General features: G+C 42.1%; 1 protein-coding gene across 2 annotated transcripts in view; it reads left to right on the forward strand.

The window, feature by feature from the left end:
- The window catches only part of SNTB1 (syntrophin beta 1), a 116,867-nt gene that overhangs the window by 42,590 nt on the left and 49,629 nt on the right, over positions 1 to 24,648 (forward strand). For both annotated transcript variants that reach the window (XM_072151246.1, XM_072151245.1), the window contains exon 2: positions 16,966 to 17,182. In XM_072151246.1, coding sequence (XP_072007347.1) covers positions 16,966 to 17,182 — 217 coding nt within the window. The remainder of the gene's footprint in view (positions 1 to 16,965; positions 17,183 to 24,648) is intronic.

Here is a 24,648-nt window from a genome sequence, read left to right on the forward strand (position 1 = left end):
ATAATACAGGATGTAACTCAGGATCAGTACAGGATAAGTAATGTCATGTATGTACACAGTGACTGCACCAGCAGCAGAATAGTGAGTGCAGCTTTGGTGTTAAATACAGGATGTAACTCAGGATCAGTACAGGATAAGTAATGTAATGTATGTACACAGTGACTGCACCAGCAGCAGAATAGTGAGTGCAGCTCTGGAGTATAATACAGGATGTAACTCAGGATCAGTACTGGATAAGTAATGTAATGTATGTACACAGTGACTGCACCAGCAGCAGAATAGTGAGTTCAGCTCTGGGGTATAATACAGGATGTAACTCAGGATCAGTACAGGATAAGTAATGTCATGTATGTACACAGTGACTGCACCAGCAGCAGAATAGTGAGTGCAGCTTTGGGGTTAAATACAGGATGTAACTCAGGATCAGTACAGGATAAGTAATGTCATGTATGTACACAGTGACTGCACTAGCAGCAGAATAGTGAGTGCAGCTTTGGTGTTAAATACAGGATGTAACTCAGGATCAGTACAGGATAAATAATGTCATGTATGTACACAGTGACTGCACCAGAAGCAGAATAGTGAGTTCAGCTCTGCAGTATAATACAGGATGTAACTCAGGATCAGTACTGGATAAGTAATGTAATGTATGTACACAGTGACTGCACCAGCAGCAGAATAGTGAGTGCAGCTCTGGAGTATAATATAGGATGTAACTCAGGATCAGTACAGGATAAGTAATGTCTTTAGGCACAGCTCTGCAGTATAGGACTTAGTCTTAGTCGTTGTGACCCCCAGTGACAGCATTGTGCTCTCTGTGATTATAAGGGATAATCCCGATGCCAGTGATGTAGAATTTATGGGGGGCCCGTGAAGCTTTGTTTCCATCTCATAAAAAAGACTAAAATACTGTGAAGCCCTTGACCTAGTTGTGACTGAACAGGTTGGGAGAGGAATTATTATTCTCTTATTACACCCAGGAGACCAAGTGACTCCGGGCCAAAGGTCTGTGTGACACACATTCCTCTCCCCCATGTCATTTATCACTGAGCTTCATCAGGATTCACTTCCAGGTTAAAGGTTATCCAACTACACAATATAATAATAACAGCAGATTACCATACATAGGGTGTGTGAACTTCTACCCCCAGGTTTCCTGAACCGGCTGTTATTTTAACAACCGCTTCTGGAGATCTTGCTCCCCACCACTGAGTGGGGCCCCTTTGATCTTAGTCCCCACACCTCAAACGATAGGCAACGCCATGCTCATGCTTTTTTGTTAACTAATGTTGGTAAAGTTTGGCAGAAGCAGATCATCCAGGGTTTGTTTGTAGTCTGTTACCATGGTACCACGACTGAGCTCGGCCTATGAGCTTTAGGCCCGAAACAGTGATAATGACCATTTGTGAAATTTGTACTTTTTTCATTTTATTTTCTGTAATTTCAGCTCCATGATTGGTTCTGTTCCTCAGTAAAGAGACCCAGTGGTGTTTGGAGCCTTATTTTCCAGACAGGGGAGTAGCAGACTTCTGAATGGGGCTGCACTTTCCTCATAAAAAATATACATATTACACTCATATATACACAGATTTATATACCTATATACATAAACATACAGTTCACACACACTTATACTCTTTTCCACACATATAGAGCATATCACATCACATACACACACATACAGTGCCATATACAGACGAACAGCATATATACACACCATATACACATCACAGATACACACACATACAGTGCCATATACAGACGTACAGCATATACACACCATACACCATATACACATCACAGATACACACACATACAGTGCCATATACTGACGTACAGCATATACACACCATATACATACCATATACACATCACATATACGCACACATACAGTGCCATATACAGACGTACAGCATAGACGTACAGCATATATACACACATACAATATATACACACCATACACCATACACCATACACACATCACAGATACACACACATACAGTGCCAAATACAGACGTACAGCATATATGCACACATACAATATATACACACCATATACACATCACAGATACACACATAGGCAGCATATATACATCACATATATGTTATATACATATCATACTGTACAATGTGCAGTATAATATGTATCTAACATCCTCCACGCTGTAGTGTCAGGTCAGATGACAGGGCCCCCTGACATTGCAGGCCCCATAGCGGCTGTTACGTTTGCCACCACTGTAGTTACGCCCCTGTTTCCAGGCAGTGCTCCATTAGGAAATAAAGCATGTAGGGGAATTCATTGCAGCCACAGTGGGAATATGAAGAGTGACTAGTGGATCTGGTGCTCCTTATCCATCGGATTATAAAGATGATGCCTTCCCACATCGGGAATGTGATTCCCCAGCCAATCAAACCAACATCCCCTTGATATCAGTTTAACCTGGAGAATCCCTTAAAAAGACATATCTGACAGTCAAAACCATCATGATAAATCGGGGGCATCTACTTCTAGATCCAGGCACCATGACTCTGTAATCTTTTTATATTTGTTATCCATGGCCTTCTTCCTACTAAAATCGACTTGTAAAATTATGCTAATGAGTCTGATGGCCTCTTGTGGGCTTTACCTGTCTTCACAGACTGTTACACTGTGCTGGCGACTTTTTCCTCCCACTGTGTGAGACTGCATCAGGCAAAGGGAGTTATAAAAGCTGAAGGAGCAAGGGGGAGGGTAAGACAGTGTAACAGCCTGTGATCCTACAGCATGGAGGGGCTCTGTGACACCCCAAGGAGCCGTTGGGGCTTATTGGCATAATTTTAAACATTGATTTTAGAAGGAAGTAGGATAACGTGGATAACAAATCTTCGTTGATTACCACATTCACATATCATACCTGATGTTTATGGTAGATTTCCTTTAAGTAAAGGATGCCTTCTATTACAAAGTTTTAGGTAACTTTCTCCGTTCCCCTGCTTTCAAAACTCAAAAACATCGCTAGCCCCTTAATCTAGGAGTTGGGCGCACATAATAATACAATTCTCTATCCTTACCACAAAAATAAATACTGCCTAATAGTAAAATTTTGAGCCCGGTGGTAAACCTATGTTCTGGTCCCGCTTATACTTCACTTCCTGTCTGCTGATATACAGGAAGTGCTTGGAGATAACCAATCACTGTGCAGATCAGTGACACACCCACACTTGTGATTGGCTATTACTAATGTATCGGCAGGAGGTAAAGTGCAGCAGAGACCTAGGTTATTTTTAGATTGATGGAGTTGGGGTTGGATTAGAGATTGGGGATTAATTAATAACATTTAATTAATTAATTTAATATTATTTATTTAATAATTGAATAATTAATATTTAAATGAATTTTTTGTAATTTCCCTTTTCATACTGTCTTCATAGTGATTTTCTTATAATTTAGTTTTCTTTCCTCATAATATGTCTTGTGGTGAATATTGGGCGGCTCAGCGGGACAAGGCAAAGAGTGTTGACACTAAATACGAGAGCAGTGGGGGGAGGGGAAGGGGGGCTTATATTTTTTGACGGTTGTCGCTGATACACTGAAACGACTTGAGCTGCTCCCCAGCCGTAGTAGTGAGCGCAGCTTTGCCGTTTTGCATGTGTCAGCAGGGTTTTGCTGCATAAAGTTATGTCGAATCTGCGTCTTTTAGGCAAGTCCTGGAGCGTCTCTGCTGGAGTTTAAAGATGATCTTGTTGCTTTTGTCTCCGTGACACAGTCACAAATGAAAAACGTCAAGGATTTGCTAAATTGTTTCTAGAAACTTTCCATTAGAGTGCGCAACTTCCAAATGTCATCAAACTTTCTGTACTAGCCGTATGGCAGTGCCGTATGGGGATATAGAGGGGGGAAACAAAAATATAGTCAATTTTTTAAAATGTATTTATTCTCTTTCATTGAAATGAATGGAAACTGTATAAGATGAGAAGGATCTGGCTGTGAGGGCGAATGAAGGTCATGTGATATGAACCTAAACTTTCTATGCCCTGAGGCGAGCTACACTACGGCGCCCCCTCCTCCGCATACAGCAGTATATCAGGTTATTTTTTTAGTAAGCGGGTTCTCCATGCAGCGTCTCACAGCCATGTGGACATCGGGTTTGAGGAGACAGATCCTGCTTTGTAGCAGGTGACTGCTCCCCTGATGCTGCCCCTCGTCTCTGCCTGAAGCAAGAGGCTCAACTCGCATCATGGCTGGTACTCTTCTGTTCAGAGGGCTTTGATCTTGCATTCAGTATTAATTTGGACCTCATAGAAGCAGAACCCTCACATAGTACCTTTACTCTATGACGCTGAATCAGAACCACTTTGTAGGAGCAGCTTTGATTTTCCCTAATAATATCTGTGGGTTTTGGGTTAAGGAAGGATTGGACCTAGAACATTCAGCTGTTACTTTTTGCAAGAGTCTGACCCATTCCCATATTTCATGAAGCTAAACATTGCCAGAACCTCATCTTAATCTATGCTTTCTCCCACGTCAAACCTCTTCTTCTCCCAGTTCATTGGGTTAGTGTCCTCACACTGCTGTCTCTGGGCCAAGTTTCTCCAAAGCTACTGCCATCTGCTCTAGGTAACAGCTGTAGCAGGCTTCAGGTTAAATACTACAACAGGCAATCAAAGCAGAGTAGTGAGATTGTGGATCGGTTCATTGCGCTAAGAGCACAACAGTGTGAGGACACACCCCTAGTGCACTTGGAGAAGCTACAAACCTGGAATATAAATTCATTTCTTATTGCTCTACTGCCACTAATGCAATAAAAAGAAAGGTATGACACCGCACGCTCTGGGCAATACGTAACATGAACTCAGAGGTAGGAGAACAGCAGTGTGAGGACATGCCCCCAGTGCACCTGGAGTAGCTACAGTCCTAGAATATAAATCCTATGCCACAATCCTGCTGCTACTAAAAACATACACAAAGGTCTGATTACACAGACCTCCAGGGACAATATCTAACACTGGCTACAGAGTCATAAGAGCACAGCAGTGGAAGGACACACCCTCAGCGCAGTTGATAAAGCTACAATCCTGTAATAAATCAATTTTATTGTCCTGCTGCTACTAACCACATACAAATAGGTGCGATAACACAGCACTCCAGGAGCAATATCTAAAATGAATTGCTGAGAGATCAGAGCACAGCAGTGTAAGGACACACATCTAGTGCACCTGGAGAAGCTACAGTCATGGCCAAAAGTTTTGAGAATGATACATATGTTCATTTTTACAAAGTTTACTGCATGAGGTTTTATAATGGCCATTTGCATATACTCCAGAATGTTATAAAGAGTGATCAGCTTAACAGCAATTCATTGCAAAGTCAATATTTGCCTAGAAAATGAACTTTTTCCCCCAAAACACATTTCAACTTCATTGCAGGCGCCTTAAAGGAGCAGCTACCATGGTGTCAGTGATGTCTCCAGTAACACAGGTGCGGGTGTTGATGAGGACAGGGCTGGAGATCAATCTGTCATGATTAAGTAAGAATCACACCACGGGACACTTTACAAGGAGGCTGGTGCTTGGCATCATTGTTTCTCTTCTGTTAACCATGGTTATCTCTAAAGAAACACGTGCAGTCATCATTGCACTGCACAAAACTGGCCTAACAGGGAAGAGTATCGCAGCTAGAAAGATTGTACCTCTGTCAACAAATCTATCGCATCATCAAGGAATTCATGGAGAGAGGTTCCATTGTTGCCAAAAAGGCTCCAGGGCGCCCAAGAAGGACCAGCAAGCACCAGGACCGTCTCTTACAAGTGTTTCAGCTTGGGGATGGGGCTCCCAGCAGTGCAGAGCTTGCTCAGGAATGGCAGCAGCAGGTGTGAGGCATCTGCACGCACTGTGACACTGCGGAGACTCTTGGAGCAAGGCCTGGTGTCCAGGAAGGCAGCAAAGAAGCCACTTCTCTCCAGAAAAAACATCAGGGACAGACTGATATTCTGCAGGAGGTGCAGGGAGTGGACGGCTGAGGACTGGGGGAAAGTCATTTTCTCTGATGAATCCCCTTTCCGATTGTTTGGAACATCTGAAAAACAGCTTGTTGGGAGAAGACAAGGTGAGCAATACCACCAGTCTTGTCTCATGCCACCTGTAAAGCATCCTGCAACCATTCATGTGTGGGGCGGCTTCTCAGCCAAGGGAATCGGCCTAAAAACACCTCCATGAATAAAGAATGGGAGCAGAATGTCCTCCAAGAGCAACTTCTCCCAACCCTCCAGGAGCAGTTTGGTGATGAACAATGCCTTTTCCAGCATGATGGAGCACCTGCCATAAAGCAAAGGGGAGAACTAAATGGCTCAGGGAACAGAACATAGAGATTTTGGGTCCATGGCCTGGAAACTCCCCAGATCTTAATCCCATTGAGAACTTGTGGTCAATCATCAAGAGACGGGTGGACAAACAAAAACCAACAAATTGTGACACAATGCAGCAGTGATTGTGCAGGAATGGACGGCTATCAGTCAGGATTTGGTGCAGAAGGTGATTGAGAGCTGCCAGGGAGAATTGCAGAGGTCCTGAAGAAGAAGGGGCAACACTGCAAATACTGACTCGCTGCAGTAACTCCTTCTCACTGACAATAAAAGCTTTCATGTGAAAATAGAATATTTGTGTCATTCTCAAAACTTATGGCCATTACTGTATAATCCTGGAATATAAATCAATTTTTTATAGTTTCACTGCTATTAACAGAGATATAATCATACAGCTTGTGCATGCTCAAAATTGCTGAGGGGTTCCCCTTTAAGGCTCCATGTTTATGGCAGGACCACAGGAACAGGCCCAACGGGGCCACATGGTATCTCCTTAGGATAGTTTATTATGACAATAGTTCGTGCTATGATTATAACATAGTACTATAGAGATGATGTAGTGATATGTACATGGATAATATAGTCTGTTCAGCTCTGCTACATCTGTAAATATCAGAATACAGGATGTAGTTCTGAACGTCCTCCTCTTCAGCTTTCACAGATTTGGCTTAGTACATGTTTCCGTGCATGTAGGGTAAGGTAGATCCCAGCTGCTGAACTGCGAATGACACTTTCCATGTTATCCGGGATCCGTGGGAAGCCGCCCGCCGCACTCATCCCTACAGCTCCAGCCCCGCTGATCAGTTTGATTAAATTTACCACTAAAACCTCCTTAGGGCACATTTATTTTTATAGCAATAAACATTTTATAAAACCCCTTCATAAAGCAGCGCAGCGCCTGCGGGGTACAATAGAGAACACCCCTGTGTGTAACTAATATGTCACCAGCACAAGAGGAGGAGAGGGAGCAGCTAACACCACTGACACATAGAAAGATGGAGGGAGAAATACAGAAGCTTGTGTGAGGTCTAATAGACAACTCAGCTACTGCACACAACATTTTCATAGAGACACTGGATTCCTACATATAACTATAATACTGCCCCCTATGTACAAGAATATAACTGCTATAATACTGCCCCCTATGTACAAGAATATAACTGCTATAATACTGCCCCTATGTACAAGAATATAACTACTATAATACTGCCCCCTATGTATAAGAATATAACTACTATAATACTGCCCCTATGTACAAGAATATAACTACTATAATACTGCCCCTATGTACAGGAATATAACTACTATAATACTGCCCCCTATGTACAGAAATATAACTACTATAATACTGCCCCCTATGTACAAGAATATAACTACTATAATACTGCCCCCTATGTACAAGAATATAACTACTATAATACTGCCCCCTATGTACAGGAATATAACTACTATAATACTGCCCCTATGTACAAGAATATAACAACTATAATACTGCCCCCTATGTACAGGAATATAACTACAATAATACTGCCCCCTATATACTAGAATATAACTACAATAATACTGCCCCCTATGTACAGGAATATAACTACTATAATACTGCCCCCTATGTACAAGAATATAACTACTATAATACTGCCCCCTATGTACAAGAATATAACTACTATAATACTGCCCCCTATGTACAGGAATATAACTACTATAATACTGCCCCCTATATACAAGAATATAACTACTATAATACTGCCCCCTATGTACAAGAATATAACTACTATAATACTGCCCCCTATGTACAGGAATATAACTACTATAATACTGCCCCCTATATACAAGAATATAACTACTATAATACTGCCCCCTATGTACAGGAATACAACTACTATAATACTGCCCCCTATGTACAAGAATATAACTACTATAATACTGCCCCCTATGTACAAGAATATAACTACTATAATACTGCCCCCTATGTCCAAGAATATAACTACTATAATACTGCCCCCTATGTACAAGAATATAACTACTATAATACTGCCCCCTATGTACAAGAATATAACTACTATAATACTGCCCCCTATGTAAAAGAATATAACTACTATAATACTGCCCCCTATGTACAAGAATATAACTACTATAATGCTGCTCCCTATGTACAGGAATATAACTACTATAATGCTGCTCCCTATGTACAGGAATATAACTACTATAATACTGCCACATGTGTACAAGAATATAACTACTATAATACTGCCTACTATGTACAAGAATATAACTACTATAACACTGCCCCCTATGTACAAGAATATAACTACTATAATGCTGCTCCCTATGTACAGGAATATAACTACTATAATACTGCCCCCTATGTACAAGAATATAACTACTATAATACTGCCCCCTATGTACAAGACTATAACTACTATAATACTGCCCCCTATGTACAAGAATATAACTACTATAATACTGCCACCTGTGTACAAGAATATAACTACTATAATACTGCCCCCTATGTACAAGAATATAACTACTATAATACTGCCACCTGTGTACAAGAATATAACTACTATAATACTGCCCCCTATGTACAAGAATATAACTACTATAATACTGCCCCCTATGTACAAGAATATAACTACTATAATACTGCCCCCTATGTACAGGAATATAACTACTATAATACTGCCCCCTATGTACAAGAATATAACTACTATAATACTGCCCCTATGTACAAGAATATAACTACCATAATGCTGCTCCCTATGTACAGGAATATAACTACTATAATACTGCCCCCTATGTACAGGAATATAACTACTATAACACTGCCACCTGTGTACAAGAATATAACTGCTATAATACTGCCCCCTATGTACAAGAATATAACTACTATAACACTGCCACCTGTGTACAAGAATATAACTACTATAATACTGCCCCCTATGTACAAGAATATAACTACTATAATACTGCCCCCTATGTACAAGAATATAACTACTATAACACTACCACCTGTGTACAAGAATATAACTACTATCATACTGCCCCCTATGTACAGCAATATAACTACTATAATACTGCCCCTATGTACAGGAATATAACTACTATAATACTGCCCCCTATGTACAGGAATATAGCTACTATAATACTGCCCCCTATGTACAAGAATATAACTACTATAATACTGCCCCCTATGTACAGGAATATAACTACTATAATACTGCCCCCTATGTACAGGAATATAACTACTATAATACTGCCCACTATGTACAAGAATATAACTACTATAATACTGCCCCCTATGTGCAAGAATATAACTACTATAATACTGCCCCCTATGTGCAAGAATATAACTACTATAATACTGCCCCCTATGTACAGGAATATAACTACTATAATACTGCCTCCTATGTACAAGAATATAACTGCTATAACACTACATTTCCAAATATTGATAGAAGCCTCAGTATTAATGAATCTTTGTTCTCTTGTTGTCATATACAGAATCCAGAATTGCTGTGAACTAGTATTTTGGAGCTTGTGGAGTGACACCCGCTATCTCCTGTATCTCTTTATATTCCCCACCAGCTGGAGATCCCATCCCCATGTGCTGTAGATCTATAAATGTGTGATGCTATTAGGCTTTGGCTGGTCTGATATGCTGGGATTTGTAGTCCCCCAGCATCTGGCGAGACACCTGTGGACTGTGGATGGTATCACACGCAGGTATACAGAGGACGGTGCCCTGTGTAATACAATGAGCGGCTCCTGGTAACATGCCCCCCCTGGTAATTGTGCTTTGTTTATTCTCCGCGAGTCTGTGTCATGTCATGCCAACTCTCTGCCATTAATAATCGGCTGCCCGCTAGAAGAATACGCTCATTGTGCGGAGATACATTCAATGCCAGCCGAATGGTGCCATGGATTGTGTCTGTGTGACCTGCTATAGAAGTCGCTTCATCTCTCAAAGTTCCCTTATGAGGCCGGAGAATCCAAAACTTTCCCTTTAATCATGGCTGTCATAGGCACTTAAAGGGGGTTTAGCACGACCCAACTCCCCCCATAAGTAATACCGCCATTGTGTGCGGCACTTTATAAGCTTTCCAAAGATACCTTCCTTATTTCTCAAAAATCTGTAATTTTAGAGAAATTTGCTACTTTTCTATTTATGCAACTGAGCTTCTTAGTGCACTAGGGGTGGGGACAAACCCTCCGGTGCACCAGATTTTTTCATTTTTTTGCTTTCATGGACCGTGTTGTGTGGTGCTGAGCAATCTGGGAAGAAGCAAATAGTTGCTACACCTGATAGAAATTGACATGAAATGACTATGGGCTCGCTTCACAGCTTATTGCAGCACTTTGCTTTTCATTACTGCTGCAAAGCATGATGTGATTTTTAAAGGGAGTCTACAAACTCCCAAATTACCCCCACAAGTCAACATAGGATTGTGCAGGGCACAGAATATACCTTTCTTTTTACAAATAAAAAAAGGAAAAAGTTTTTGCTTTGCTCATGAACTTTTTGGTGCTCAAGGGGCGTGGCTATAACTTCTAGTGCTCCCGTATTAAAAATCCTGCCCTGCCTATTGATTAGATGACGATTGACATTAGACATTGACCTAGAATTTCCAATAGAAATGATGTAATCAGGTGCACCTGTAGTTACAGCCCCGCCCCTGCTGCACAGAGAAGCTCATTTGCATAAATAAATACTGATTGCAGGGATCAAAACCAAACAAAAGGGATTGTAGGGATTTAGGATATATATTTCTATAAAGTGCACTACACAATGCCGTGTTACTTGTGGAAGCTGGAAGACTCCTTTTAAAAATCAGACTTTGGTTTGCAGCAGTGAGGAAGAGCAAAGTGCTGTGATGAGCTGTAAAGCAAGCCCATAGATGAAGTATAACATCTTGTTGGAAAGTTGGATGAACAATTTGCATAACAGAGGGGGTTAAATGATTCTTCCAAACCCCTGGGGCCCCTCCTTTATTTTCCTAGAATTGCTTTTGGTCCTCTAGGACCCCCATATAACTGCCTCATGGTTATGCCCCAGTCCGCCCATATACTGTATATGCATAATTAAGTTCATAGGAAAGCCGGGTATAGACACCATTATCGCTCCTTTAGTAGTGGTCACCCAGCTTTTCTAAACACCTGATTGACACTTCTGATCTGTCTTGCTTGTATATGGATACATAATTCAGCAGGTATCTAGGAAAGCTGGGTGATAAACATGACAACTACTATTACAGCTCCCTCAAGGCTGGTCACCCAGCTTTCCTTGTCCTGCATGTGTGACTACTTAAAAGGAATATAATGTCTGATCAGATATCAGTGCAAAATTAGGCAGGTATTGAGTCTCAGATAATTGTTACTGGTGCATACTACGTAGTCACCCAGCTTTCCTAGCAACTAATAGGCAATTCTGCTGCTTTAGGCACCAATGTATTGCTCACCCAGGTATCTGGCAATATTGCTTAGACTGGAGACTTGAAATGTGCGAGTTAAAAATTTTGGTCCATAAATCCAAAAGGTTTCTTCAAGTTCAATGCCCCTTCCTCATCCATGTCTTGGAAAGCTGGGTGGAAAAGCTTAGTAGTCAAAGTTACTGTTAAAGGAAATCTACCATCAGAATCCATCCTGATAAACCAGCGACACTTATTGATCCAGGCTCAGTGACTGTGGTATCTTCTTCTATTTGTTATCCATGGCCTCCTTCCTTCTAAAATCAACTTTTATAATTATGCTAATGAGCCAGAAGGACTCTGTGGGTGTTACCAGAGCCTCTCCGTGCTGTAGCTTTAGTTAATAGACAGCTGTTACAAGGTGATACAAACTCCGCTTTAGTATAATCACTTACTAAGTAAGCCCATTTGCCTCTCAGGAACCCAGGAAAGCTGGATGACGGGTCTTACATAAGTTTGTTTATTGCTACATATGGAAATGTCATCGATGCAGTTCCCTATGACAGTTCTGACTGTCCGGAGCTGTGACATTATTCCATGAATGCTGCTCCGGTGATACGGTGGATGTGATACAGCGCAGCTTAGATCCTCACAGCTGGCCCTGATGTGAGTGAAGGAGAATTGGCCTCGTTTTCTTATTTCTTTGACGGAGAGTCTATAAAAATAGTCTACAAGGAAAAGTTTAAGACCAAAGCCAAGTCCTAAATATACAGAGCGGAGAATAGACTCAAAAATGAGGGGGAGAAGCTGAAAGTCTGATAACTTTATTAACCCTATAACAATGGCCCTAATAACTAATATTCAGGTGGTTTCCATTAAAGGAAATCTACCATCAGGATTCTGGATTATAAACCAAGCACACTGACTGAGTCCCCTCTGGCAGCACCCGCTCTTCTTTTAGCTTTTTATGCCTTTGTTTTTATGAAAAAAAGACTTTAAAAACCATGCAAATGAGCCTCAGGGGGTCCACGCGGCATATAAGTTAGCATGGAGCCCCTGAGGCTCATTTTCATAATTTGTTTTTAAGACTTTTTTTTTGTAAAAACAATCCTGCCAGAGGGGACTCACACCAGCATGTACATGTGCTTGGTTTATAATCCAGAATCCTGATGGTAGATTTCCTTTGAAAAAAAATAGGTTAAAGAAATAAAAATAATTCTTCTCCAGTTTCCTGCCGATCCAGCACAGGCTCCAGGGGTCACCTGGTCTTTGTTTACAAATCAGCAACCTCATGGTGGTGGCAGCCCCATCAGTGATGTGTAAGGATCTTATACCATTGATCTTTATGATTGTATGATATATAACTTTCTGTCCCTCTGTTTACATATGTATGAAGGGAGGGGCTACAAGTGATCATGTGACTCGCTAGTTTGTATAAATTCCTGCTGAACACAGGCAAAATGAGCAGCTTTTTTTGTTTGGATTAGATAGAATATACAGGCCTTCCCCGGGTTACATACAAGATAGGTTCCATAGGTTTGTTCTTAAGTTGAATTTGTATGTAAGTCAAAATTGTATATTTTCCAATTGTAGATAAAGACAAATAATTTTTTTGTTCCAGTGACAATTGGAGTTTAAATTTTTTTTTGCTGTAATTGGACCAATGATTATCAGTAAAACTTCATTACAGACACCTTACAGTTGATCATTGCAGCCTGGGACTATAGTAACATCCAGAGAGGTCACCAGAGGTCACAGGGGGCAGTGGGGTCCGTCTTTAACTAGGGGTCGTCTGTAAGTCGGGTGTCCTTAAAGAGGACCTGTGACCTATAAAAACGGCACTCGGAGCTGCTTACTATGAAAACAATAAACTTATTATACTCACCTCCTCCTCCGCTCCCGTTCATCCTGGAACAATGGGTTTTGCGAGTGCACCAACCAGATTAAGCTCTTGGTACAAGCTCAAACCGTGTTGTTCCAGGATCAGTTTTTATTTGCTTGCATCCATGTTAAGTGGGGTCTTTCGAGGAGTGCAGAGGTCTGCAGCAGGGTGCTGGAACCTATTGAAGAGTCTAAAGGTCTGCTGAAGGGTCCTGGGTTCTCTTAAAGAGGGAGGAAATCTGCCAAAGGGTGTTGTATTCTTTTAAAGAGCACAGAGGCCTGCTGAAGGGTGCTGAAGTCTATTAAAGATTGAACAGGTCTGTTGAAGGGTCCTGGAGTCTATTAAAGAACACTGATGCTTCCTGAAGGGTGCTGGGGTCTGTTTAAGACTGCAAAGGTCTGTTGAAGGGTCTTGAGGTCTATTGAAAAGTGCCTAAATCTGCTGAAGGTTGTTAGGTTGTATTGAAGAGCACAGAGGTCTGCTGAAGGGTCCTGAGTTCTATTGAGGCGCGCAAAGGTCTACTGAAGGATGTTGGGATCTGCTGAAGAGCACAGAGGTGTGCTGAAGGGTTCTTAGGTCTATTGGAGAGCACAGAGTTCTGCTAAAGGGTCTTGAGGTCTACTGAATTGGGCAGAGGTCTGCTGAAGGGTCCTAAAGTCTACTGAACAGTGCAGAGGTCTGCTGAAGGTTCCTGAGGTCCACTGAAAAGTGCAGAATTCTGCAGATGAGTTCTGTGGTCTAGTAAAGATCACAGGGGTCTGCTGAAGGGTGTTGGAATTTACTGAAGAGTACAGAAGTCTGCTAAAGAGTCCTGGGTTCTATGGAAGAGTGCAGAGGTCTGCTGAAGGGTCCTGAGTTCTATTGAACAGCACAGAGGTCTTCTGAAGGGTCCTGAGTTCTATTAAATTATGCAGAAGTCTGCTGAAGGGTCCTGAATTCTATTTAACAGCACATAGGTCTTCTGAAGGGTCCTGAGTTCTATTAAAGTGTACATATGTCTTCTGAAGGGTGCTGAAGTCTATTGAATTATGCAGAAGTCTGCTGAAGGGTCCTGTGGTTTGTTAAAGAGTTCAGAGGTCTGCTGAAAGGTGCTGAGGTCATTTAAAAACTTTTTGAATATTGTTGATAATTGCTGCAATCAGTTAAAGATTGCTAGGTCTGTTAAAGGGGTCTGGGGTCTTCTAAAGGGTACAACAGTTTGATAAATAAAGCTGGGTTCAGTTGAAAAGTGGTGGGGGTCTGCTGAAGGGAGCAGGGGTCTGCTGATCAGACTATGGTCATATCAGAGTTGCTAACATTGGAGTCTTCTGTAACCGTAAACTTTGGAGTCTAATAGTAACATCCTGGCCCTTTTCCGCTCTATCTAATTGAATATTAAGCTGCAGTACCGGGGACAGCCACATGGACTGTGCTGCTCTATTATTCTGCTAATCATTGTGGGTCCTCGGGGTTTGGACTCCCCGATTACACATTGATGACCCATTTTTGAATAGATCTTCCATGGATATTTCCTAGGCCATACAACCGATAGCCACATAGTGTCCTCTCATTAGAGCCGCGCGTCTCATAAATGTCATGTAGACAATAGACTTTCTGTGCCGCACAGATAATTCTGGCAAGTCGACAGAAAATGGGGAAAAAAAATGTAAGTTTTTGTCTTAGCTCAGTGATGTCAGCAGTAAATGAGGATTTTACATGATTAGAGAAGAATCTTCTGCAAAGAACAAATCTGATAATTGCCGCTTCCTGTGGAAAGTGCACGGCTGGCTACACCTTCACTGTAACACGCCAAGACAGCCGCCACCTATAGTGGTGGCCGAGTGCACCGCATACACTGGTGTCTGTCACATAGCACCCTAGTGATGACACATGCATGCTTGGCCAGGGGGAGGGTGCACATGTATCGGGGTGCAAGGGACAGTCAAAGGATCATTCAGATGATTGACATTTGTAGCTACAGGACAGCTCAAGACTCATGTCCATCATCCAACCCAAGAAAACTATCATCAGCCTGAAATGGCAGATAACAGAGAACAATAGACTGCACATAGCTTCACAGCAAATTAAAAAGAAAATAGACTGTATGATCCATTTAAAGGGGTTATCTGGTTTACAAAAGTCAAACAGTTGAGAAGTGGGAACAGCTGAGGGTGCAGGTCTTCACGCTGCGACCAAGCCGAGACCAATCCACGAGAAAAACACTGGATAATGCCTTCATAGAGAGGGCGAAACGACGCTTTTTATTATGGTGGAATAAAAAAACCACTTTTTTATGGAGTGCTGCTTTGTGGCTATTATTAAGGTGGTTTCAAATCGTAATGTTAAACATTTTGTACTATGGATTCTAGAGTTACTTGGTGTCTCCTATATTATCTGTCAGTGAGGCATGGAAATGGATAGATAGGTGATCCCTTGGCCAGGGTCTCCAATATAGGTTCAGTTAAGAGGCAGCACTCCTTGTAGTAGTGAAAGGGTTGAAGCTTTATTCCATGAAAAGCGACGTTTCAGTGTACTGTTACACCTTTATCAAAATAGATAGATAGATATGAGATAGATATATAGATAGATAAGAGATAGATAGATATGAGATAGATATATAGATAGATAAGAGATAGATAGATAGATAGATATGAGATAGATAGATAGATAGATATGAGATAGATAGATAGATAGATATGAGATAGATAGATAGATATGAGATAGATAGATAGATATGAGATAGATAATAGATAGATAGATAGATAGATAGATAGATAGATATGAGATAGATAGATAGATAGATATGTATGAGATAGATAGATAGATAGATAAATATATAGTAATGGATAGATAGATAGATAGATAGATAGATAGATAGATAGATAGATAGATAGATAGATAGATATGTATGAGATAGATAGATAGATAGATAAATATATAGTAATGGATAGATAGATAGATAGATAGATAGATAGATAGATACATATATATATATATAGTAATGAATAGATAGATATTCCTTACTATTATGATTCATCATGACGTGACATTACTCTCTGGGGATAGTTCTCTCTGATTCATTGTTACTTCTCACCGTGGTACTTACTAATTCCTTGTTCCTTTTGATGATATTATAAGACTTGTTACTTATTAAATGTAGAATACATAATATACAGTAGATGAAAAGACTCCTTTGATGTTGGTCACCGCATGATGGAAAGACGAGGCCTCCTCTCCGGGCCCAGCCAGACACAGCTAGTAAAGTCGGGATATTAGTCTGTATGGACGCTGCAGCTATGTAGAAGACTTGTGGGGTGATGTTCTGTATAGTAATTGTGCTCTTTTATATCTTTTGCAGTGAAGTACATGCGAGAGGCCACTCCTTATGTCAAAAAAGGATCTCCAGTATCAGAAATCGGGTGGGAGACGCCTCCCCCTGAATCCCCGCGGCTGGGTAACTCATCAAAGTGTCCGCCATCACCTATCTCTCTCCCCAGTTATGGAGATAAGAAAACCATTCCACTCAAGATGTGCTTTGTGACGAGGAACCTGACCGTTCCCGATCCAGAGAACAGGTAACTCTACAGCAGAGAGCAGATTACTCCCATCATGCGTCAGGATGGAGCAGAGGGGTCACATTCTCTCATTGTCCCCCCACAATGCACTTGGTAAAAAATTCCTTTAAAGGTTTGGTGTAATCATCTTGGTTTGGCTACTTCTCAGGACATTGTCTAGCAGTAGTCTCCCTGGTTTTCACCCTTAAACACCACCATCAGGTCTCTAACTCTTTGGGGAGTCTAAAGTGACGATGCCTGACTCTTGGGCGGAGAGACAATGGTGAGGAGAGGGAACAGGCAGAAGCTTAGCCAATGTACCGACACAGGTCAAGACAAGTGGAGCTCCTGATGATCAGGGAAAGCAGCACAAGTTCAAGTTCAGGAGAATGGTTTGGGTAGAACAAATTGACATTGCCTGACTTGGGTGGGTGGAGAGACACTGTGAGCAGGGGGAAAAGGCAGAAGGATAGGCAACCCCTACTGGTGTGGCTACTTCTGAGGGCATTGTCCAAGTAGTTTCCCTGGTTTTCTCCCTTTAACCCCTACAAGGGGATCTGGGGATCTGCAGGGATACCACCGGGTCACTAACTCTTTGGGTAGTCAAAATCGACGTTGTCTAACCTACAAAGGTGGAGAGACACTGGTGAGCAGGGGGAATCAGCAGAAGCTTAGCCAATGTACAGGCTCAGATCAAGACAAGTGGAACTCATGTATAGTTATTATCCAGGCAAGTGATCAGGGAAAGCAGCACAAGTTCAAGTTCAGGAAAAAGGTTTGGGTAGAACAAAGTGACATTGCCTGACTTAGGTCGATGGAGAAACACTCTATGAGCAGGGGGAACAGGCAGAAGGATAGGCAAACCCTACTGGTGTGGCTACTTCTGAGAACATTGTCTAGGTAGTCTCCCTGGTTTTCTCCCTTCAACAACTACAAGGGGATCTGGGGATCTGCAGGGACACCACCGGGTCACTAACTCTTTGGGTAGTCCAAAGTGACGTTGTCTGACTTAGGTGGGTGGAGAGACACTGGTGAGCAGGGGGAACCGGCAGAAGTTTAGCCAATGTACAGGCTCAGATCAAGACAAGTGAAGCTCATGTATAGTTATTATCCAGGCAAGAGATCAGGGAAAGCAGCACACGTTCAAGTTCAGGACAAAAGTTATGGTCAAGCACTGCTATACAGAAGACGGAAGGGACAAGGACAACTTTGCATCGAGATTGCTCAGGCACCTTCCTGTGAGAAAAGTTTCTGGACTAGGATAGGAGGGTGTCCCCGTGTGTCCTGGTCTGTCCCAGCCCCTGACACACTAGAGCTTCAGACCCGAGTCTAGGACCAGCTTTCTCTACACTTGTTAAATAATTTATTCTCTGTCTATTTAGACTGTTATCTCTGATAGCCACCATCATCCCTTGACTTACAGTAGCCAAAAATGTATGCCATGTGATGACTATCTTTGAGAGCACACCTGATTTTGTGATATTATTTGCCTGTGTATCAGCTTTGAAGGTCTTGATGTAAAGTTCTACCTAAGTTCTATGTAAAGGGTTTTGCTTGTGTGTTGCCGGCATCCCATAGTCCATCCATAATTTCCAAGAATGGTAAAGGTGGTTATAAATGTAAGTCGTGAGGCTGGTGGTGGATCTAGACTCTAACATGAGTCATTGAACAGGAGAAGTGGTTCCCTTTTGTTTGTATGGCAGGAATCAGACCACAACACCAGGGATACTGGCATGGAGGTGACTGAGCAGGTTTTGGGAGCTTACTTGAAAATCTCTGGGTCAAATGAAAAAAAAATGGACTACAGGCGGTCCCCTACTTTAGAACACCTGACTTACAGACGACCCCTAGTTACAAACGGACCTCTGGATGTTGGTAATTTCCTGTACTTTAGCCCTAGGCTACAATAAACAGCTGTAACAGTTATTAAAGGTGTCTGTAATGAAGCTTTAGTGTTACTCCTGGTTCTTATGACAATCCAATTTTTAAAATCCAATTGTCACAGAGACCAAAAAATATTTGTCTGGAGTTACAATTATAAAATATACAGTTCCGACTTACATACAAATTCAACTTAAGAACAAACCTACAGAACCTATCTTGTACGTAACCCGGGGACTGCCTGTATTCAGACTCTTCTGACATGAGTTTCTAACTACATACTTCCCAGTCAGTCCCTGACAGTCCAAGAAGTCCCAAAATTATTGAGGATCCCTTGGCTAGTGTGGCCATTCACAAGCCAATTTTTTTTCTGGGCCCCAGCCATCCAGAGGTCTAGTAAGACTGAAAAACCTCAATTGAACCTGTATGGGCATTTTGGGACACTATACCATCCACAGGTCCTTATGAACTGGTGCCTGAGTATTGCTGTATGGGCACTGCCTGGGGTCCAGATAACAGAAAAAATAAAAAAACATTCTATTTCTATTGGTGGTTCAGTAAAGCTGGAGAAGTAGGGTAGCAGATATAACCCAGCCTGTGCAGTAAAGTCATTGGGCCACATTTACTTACCCGTCGGACTCGCGATCCCCGAGGTGCATTCCCCGACGATCTTGCACTGTACCGCGATCCACATAGATCCTGTGCCCGAAATCCTGCATGTGTCGCTCCCATGTGCCGGAGTTCACCTTCTTTTTCCCGGTGCATGTAAGTGCTTGGCTTGCGACAAAAATTTGAATGTTAAATCCTGCGCTTGGTCCGAATCCGTAGTATCGTCCGTCGGTCCGCCCCCTGATTTGTGTCACGTGAAAGCCGTCGCGATTGCGACACAATCCCCGGTGCGATCTCCGAAAAGTTGGGAAACCTGACCAAAATGTGGCTGTGGAAGCCTTTTAAATAATCCCCATTGGATTATTGGATTAAGGACCCGATTTGCGTTTTCCCGGCTTGTTACCCGAATATTTCCGATTTGCACCGATTTTCCCTGTATTGCTCCGGGATTTTGGTGCACGCAATCGGATTTTGGCGCATCGGCGCCACCATGCACACGACGGAAATCGGGGGGCGTGACCGAACGAAAACCCGACGGATTCGGAAAAACCGCTGCATTTTTTTTTTTATAGGCCGATGAATTTCGGGGCATTCCAGCGGGCCTTGGCGGACTTCAGCGCAGCAGCGCCACCTGGTGGACGGCGGAGGAACTGCCTTAGTGAATCCCGGCCAGACCCGAATCCACCGCAGAGAACTCGCTGCTGGATCGCGAATGGACCGGGTAAGAAAATCTGCCCCAATGTGTTCTTCACAACTTTATTGAACCTCAACGCAGGTGTCAGGACCACCAGAGATGGTCCAATGGGGCTCATCAGATTCATCTGTAGGTAAGAATTTTTTTTTTTCCCTTTGACACAACTTTGGACTTCTTCACTTTTTTGGTGTCCTCCACTTGTCCTCCATCTGGTCACTTTGGAGTTAGTGACCTCGCATGACCACCTCAATCATCTTGACTGGCGCCATCGGGTATCATAGGCTTCCTACATCTCAATTTCCTGTTCTCACAATGAAATCTGCTAACGGGTCAGAGCATCTTATAAGTATGTCCATTCCCTTTGTGCAATATCTAATATTAAAAATTCCTAAGCAAAGGCAAAGCCCTTGAAATCCATCCTGGCACACAGAAGCGACTCCGGTGCCACGTTCCCCATTACTTTACCTTTCAGGGACTGTTCTTGCCTTCAGTCCTTGGCATATGACACTTTTATTATAAAGCAGAGGTAAACATTGTTGCATTAGTAATTACCTTGACCTACTTCATAATACCAGAGGCTCCGGAGAGGAAGCAGCATGAGTTAGATTAACATTGCTAAAATATTCTCTTCTCTCCATGCCACCAATTTTTAATTTTTTTTTTTAATAAAATAGTCCCAGGCCCCATAGAGGACATTCACATTTACTTAGAATTCTCCCGCAAGTTTAATTGAAATCCAAGTAACAGTAAGGAACATAGATCATTCCAGGAAAATTAACGACACCTCCAGGAAGACATCAGATTCTGATCTTGTGTTTTTGGATAATTTTTTTTTTTCAGTTGTCATTTTCTTCGTTAAGAAGATGTAATTGTGTCTCTCGAGGCTTCTTGGGTTTAATGAAGACCTTTCATCCAAGTATTTAACATTTGAGGAAATGAGGTGAAGGTGTGAATAAAGCTCCTTAAGATAAAGGATAGGCTTATTCTGCTAATGATTAACTAGTTAACTGTCCTTGTCGACCACTGATTATTTTTTAGAAGGTCAACCAAAAGGAAGGAGCAGGGGTGCACAACCTTTTTTGGTCCAAGGGCTGCTCTGTCAATTTCAAAAGGACAAACGAGTCACCAAAACTATAGTAGAATCTTTGGGGATACTGTTAGTATTTGGGGTTGGAGGGCTTATTTTGGCTGGGACTCTGTGACTATTGGTTAATGTGTTGCGCTCTATGACTATTGGCTAATGTATGGGAAAAGTGACTATTGGCTAGTGTGTGGGGGCACTGTGATGACTGGCTACTGTTTGGGCGCACTGTGACTATGAGTACCATGACTATATTTCCTAATATGGGTCCACCATTACTATATTGACCACAGAAGCAGGGCACCCTTACTATATTGGCTAATGTGGGAGCACTGTGTTTATTAAAGGGGTTTTCCCACGAACTTGCTGATCAGTGGGGATCTCAGTGCGGAGACCCCATAGATCATGAAAATGAAGGGTCCCATGTACCTCCGTTGGACCCCTCATCGCTCCATCAGAGTAATGGAGCAGACGGCCGCACATGACCGTTCTGCTCCGTAGAGATTACGGAACTGACGGAGATCGCTGTTTCTATATTGGCTACTGTAGGGGCACTGTTGCTATATTGGCTACTGTAGGGGCACTGTTGCTATATTGGCTACTGTAGGGGCACTGTTGCTATATTAGCTACTGTGGGGGCACTGTTACTATATTGGCTACTGTGTGGAACTGTTATCATTTTGGCTACTATGGGGGTAAAAAAAAGTGATATCTAGGGAAACAACAAAACAGTATTAGGTTTGAGAAAAGAATGTGGATGAGATGATCATGAGGTGAGGCACCTAAGACTTCCGTTTTGCAAAATCTGCAGACAAGTCATGGCTGGAAGAAGCTGACATGGTGGTCTAGATAGAAGAAAAAAGCAAAAGTGAATGCTCCTAATCAAATACACCAAGAGTGAGTCACCATTTTTACAGCAAGGCCTCGTATTACTCAATAGCTCACAACTCTCTATAGCACTGTGCTCTCTCTCTCTCTCTCTTTATATATATATATATATATATATATATATATATATATATGTATGTATATATTGTAATTCATTGATATATACAGCTACAGCATCAGCACATAGCCATACATGGAGCTACAGTAGCAATACACAGCCATACATGGAGCTACAGCAGCAGTACACAGCCATACATGGAGCTACAGCCGCAGCACACAGCCATACATGGAGCTACAGTAGCAGTACACAGCCATACATGGAGCTACAGCAGGAGTGCACAGCCATACATGGAGCTTCAGCAGCAGCACACAGCCATACATGGAGCTACAGTAGCAGTACACAGCCATACATGGAGCTACAGCAGGAGTGCACAGCCATACATGGAGCTATAGCTGCAATACACAGCCATACATGGAGCTGCAGTACACAGCCATACATGGAGCTACAGCAGCAGCACACAGCCATACATGGAGCTACAGTAGCAGTACACAGCCATACATGGAGCTACAGCAGGAGTGCACAGCCATACATGGAGCTATAGCTGCAATACACAGCCATACATGGAGCTGCAGTACACAGTCATACATGGAGCTACAGCCGCAGTACACAGCCATACATGGAGCTACATTTACAGTACACAGCCATACATGGAGCTACAGCAGCAGCACACAGCCATACATGGAGCTACAGCAGCAGCACACAGCCATACATGGAGCTACAGCAGCAGCACACAGCCATACATGGAACTACAGCAGGAGTGCACAGCCATACATGGAACTACAGTAGCAGTACACAGCCATACATGGAGCTACAGCAGGAGTGCACAGCCATACATGGAACTACAGTAGCAGTACACAGCCATACATGGAACTACAGTAGCAGTACACAGCCATACATGGAGCTACAGCAGGAGTGCACAGCCATACATGGAGCTACAGCCACAGTACACAGCCATACATGGAGCTACAGCAGCAGCACACAGCCATACATGGAGCTACAGCAGGAGTGCACAGCCATACATGGAACTACAGTAGCAGTACACAGCCATACATGGAACTACAGTAGCAGTACACAGCCATACATGGAGCTACAGCAGGAGTGCACAGCCATACATGGAGCTACAGCCACAGTACACAGCCATACATGGAGCTACAGCAGCAGCACACAGCCATACATGGAACTACAGCAGGAGTGCACAGCTATATATGGATCTACAAGAAGGGTTTTTGGTTACCAGTGTTGTTCGGAGAATACAAATACAAGGAACAAGCATTCAGGAGTCTAGTGTCATAGTCATAAGAGAGAGATGTATTTCTTTGGTATTCTTGTTTTTTTTTCCAAGGTAAAAATCCAATAAAAAATGTATATGGATTCCATGATTTGTGCTTGAAATCAATCAGTAGCACTCCAAAAATTCTCTGTGTAGTCCATGACTAACTGTTAAACATGCGTTACTGTTCTCCTTATCATCAGGATCATATGAAAACTAGTTGTTAATTTATTCAAAATGTATATCCTGAGTCTGGTTCTGGTACTGTATTTATGTGCAGAGCTTAATTCTGATGCCATTTTTGACCTACTGAGCTCAGTTCTGGTGCTACATATATGTACTAAGTCTGGTTCTAGTAAAAAAGAAAATGTGTACAGAATTTAGTTGTAAATATTTATGAACTTGGATTTGGTTCTGTATCTACATACTGGTCTTGGTTTTGGTGCTGTCTTTACTGTATGTAGTAGGTTTTTTTCTGGTGCTGTATTTATGTATAGAACTTGGTTATTGGGGTGTATTTATTTACTGATCTTGGTTTTGGTGCTGTATTTACTATATGTAGTGAGCTTAGTTCTGGTGCTGTATTTATGTATAGGACTTGGTTATTGTGATGTATTTATGGTATGCGTTTGGCTCTGGTGCTGTTTTTATGTATAGAACCTGGTAATGGTGCTGTATTTATAAGCTAATCTTAGCTTTGTTGCTGTATTCACTATATGTATGGACTTATGGTGGAGTCTATTGTTTGGGGTAATGAAAACGTCCCTTTATATTTAAGTGGCCAAGTGGCATCCAAAAGTACGGATAAATTGTAAGTGCCCCTAATAATGTATGCACCAATTCGGCTCAAAATCTAATTACATGTAACCGATTGTGTCTCCATAGGGAGATCAGGCCAAATTATACACGACTAATTTAAATAACAAAGAATGATAAATTTTATTAATTTTAGTTAAAAGCATAGACAAAACATGTTAAAAGGGTTGGTTACAGCGGTGGTGGG

The sequence above is a fragment of the Engystomops pustulosus genome, chromosome 5 (assembly GCF_040894005.1).
Source record: "Engystomops pustulosus chromosome 5, aEngPut4.maternal, whole genome shotgun sequence".
NCBI lineage: Eukaryota > Metazoa > Chordata > Amphibia > Anura > Leptodactylidae > Engystomops > Engystomops pustulosus.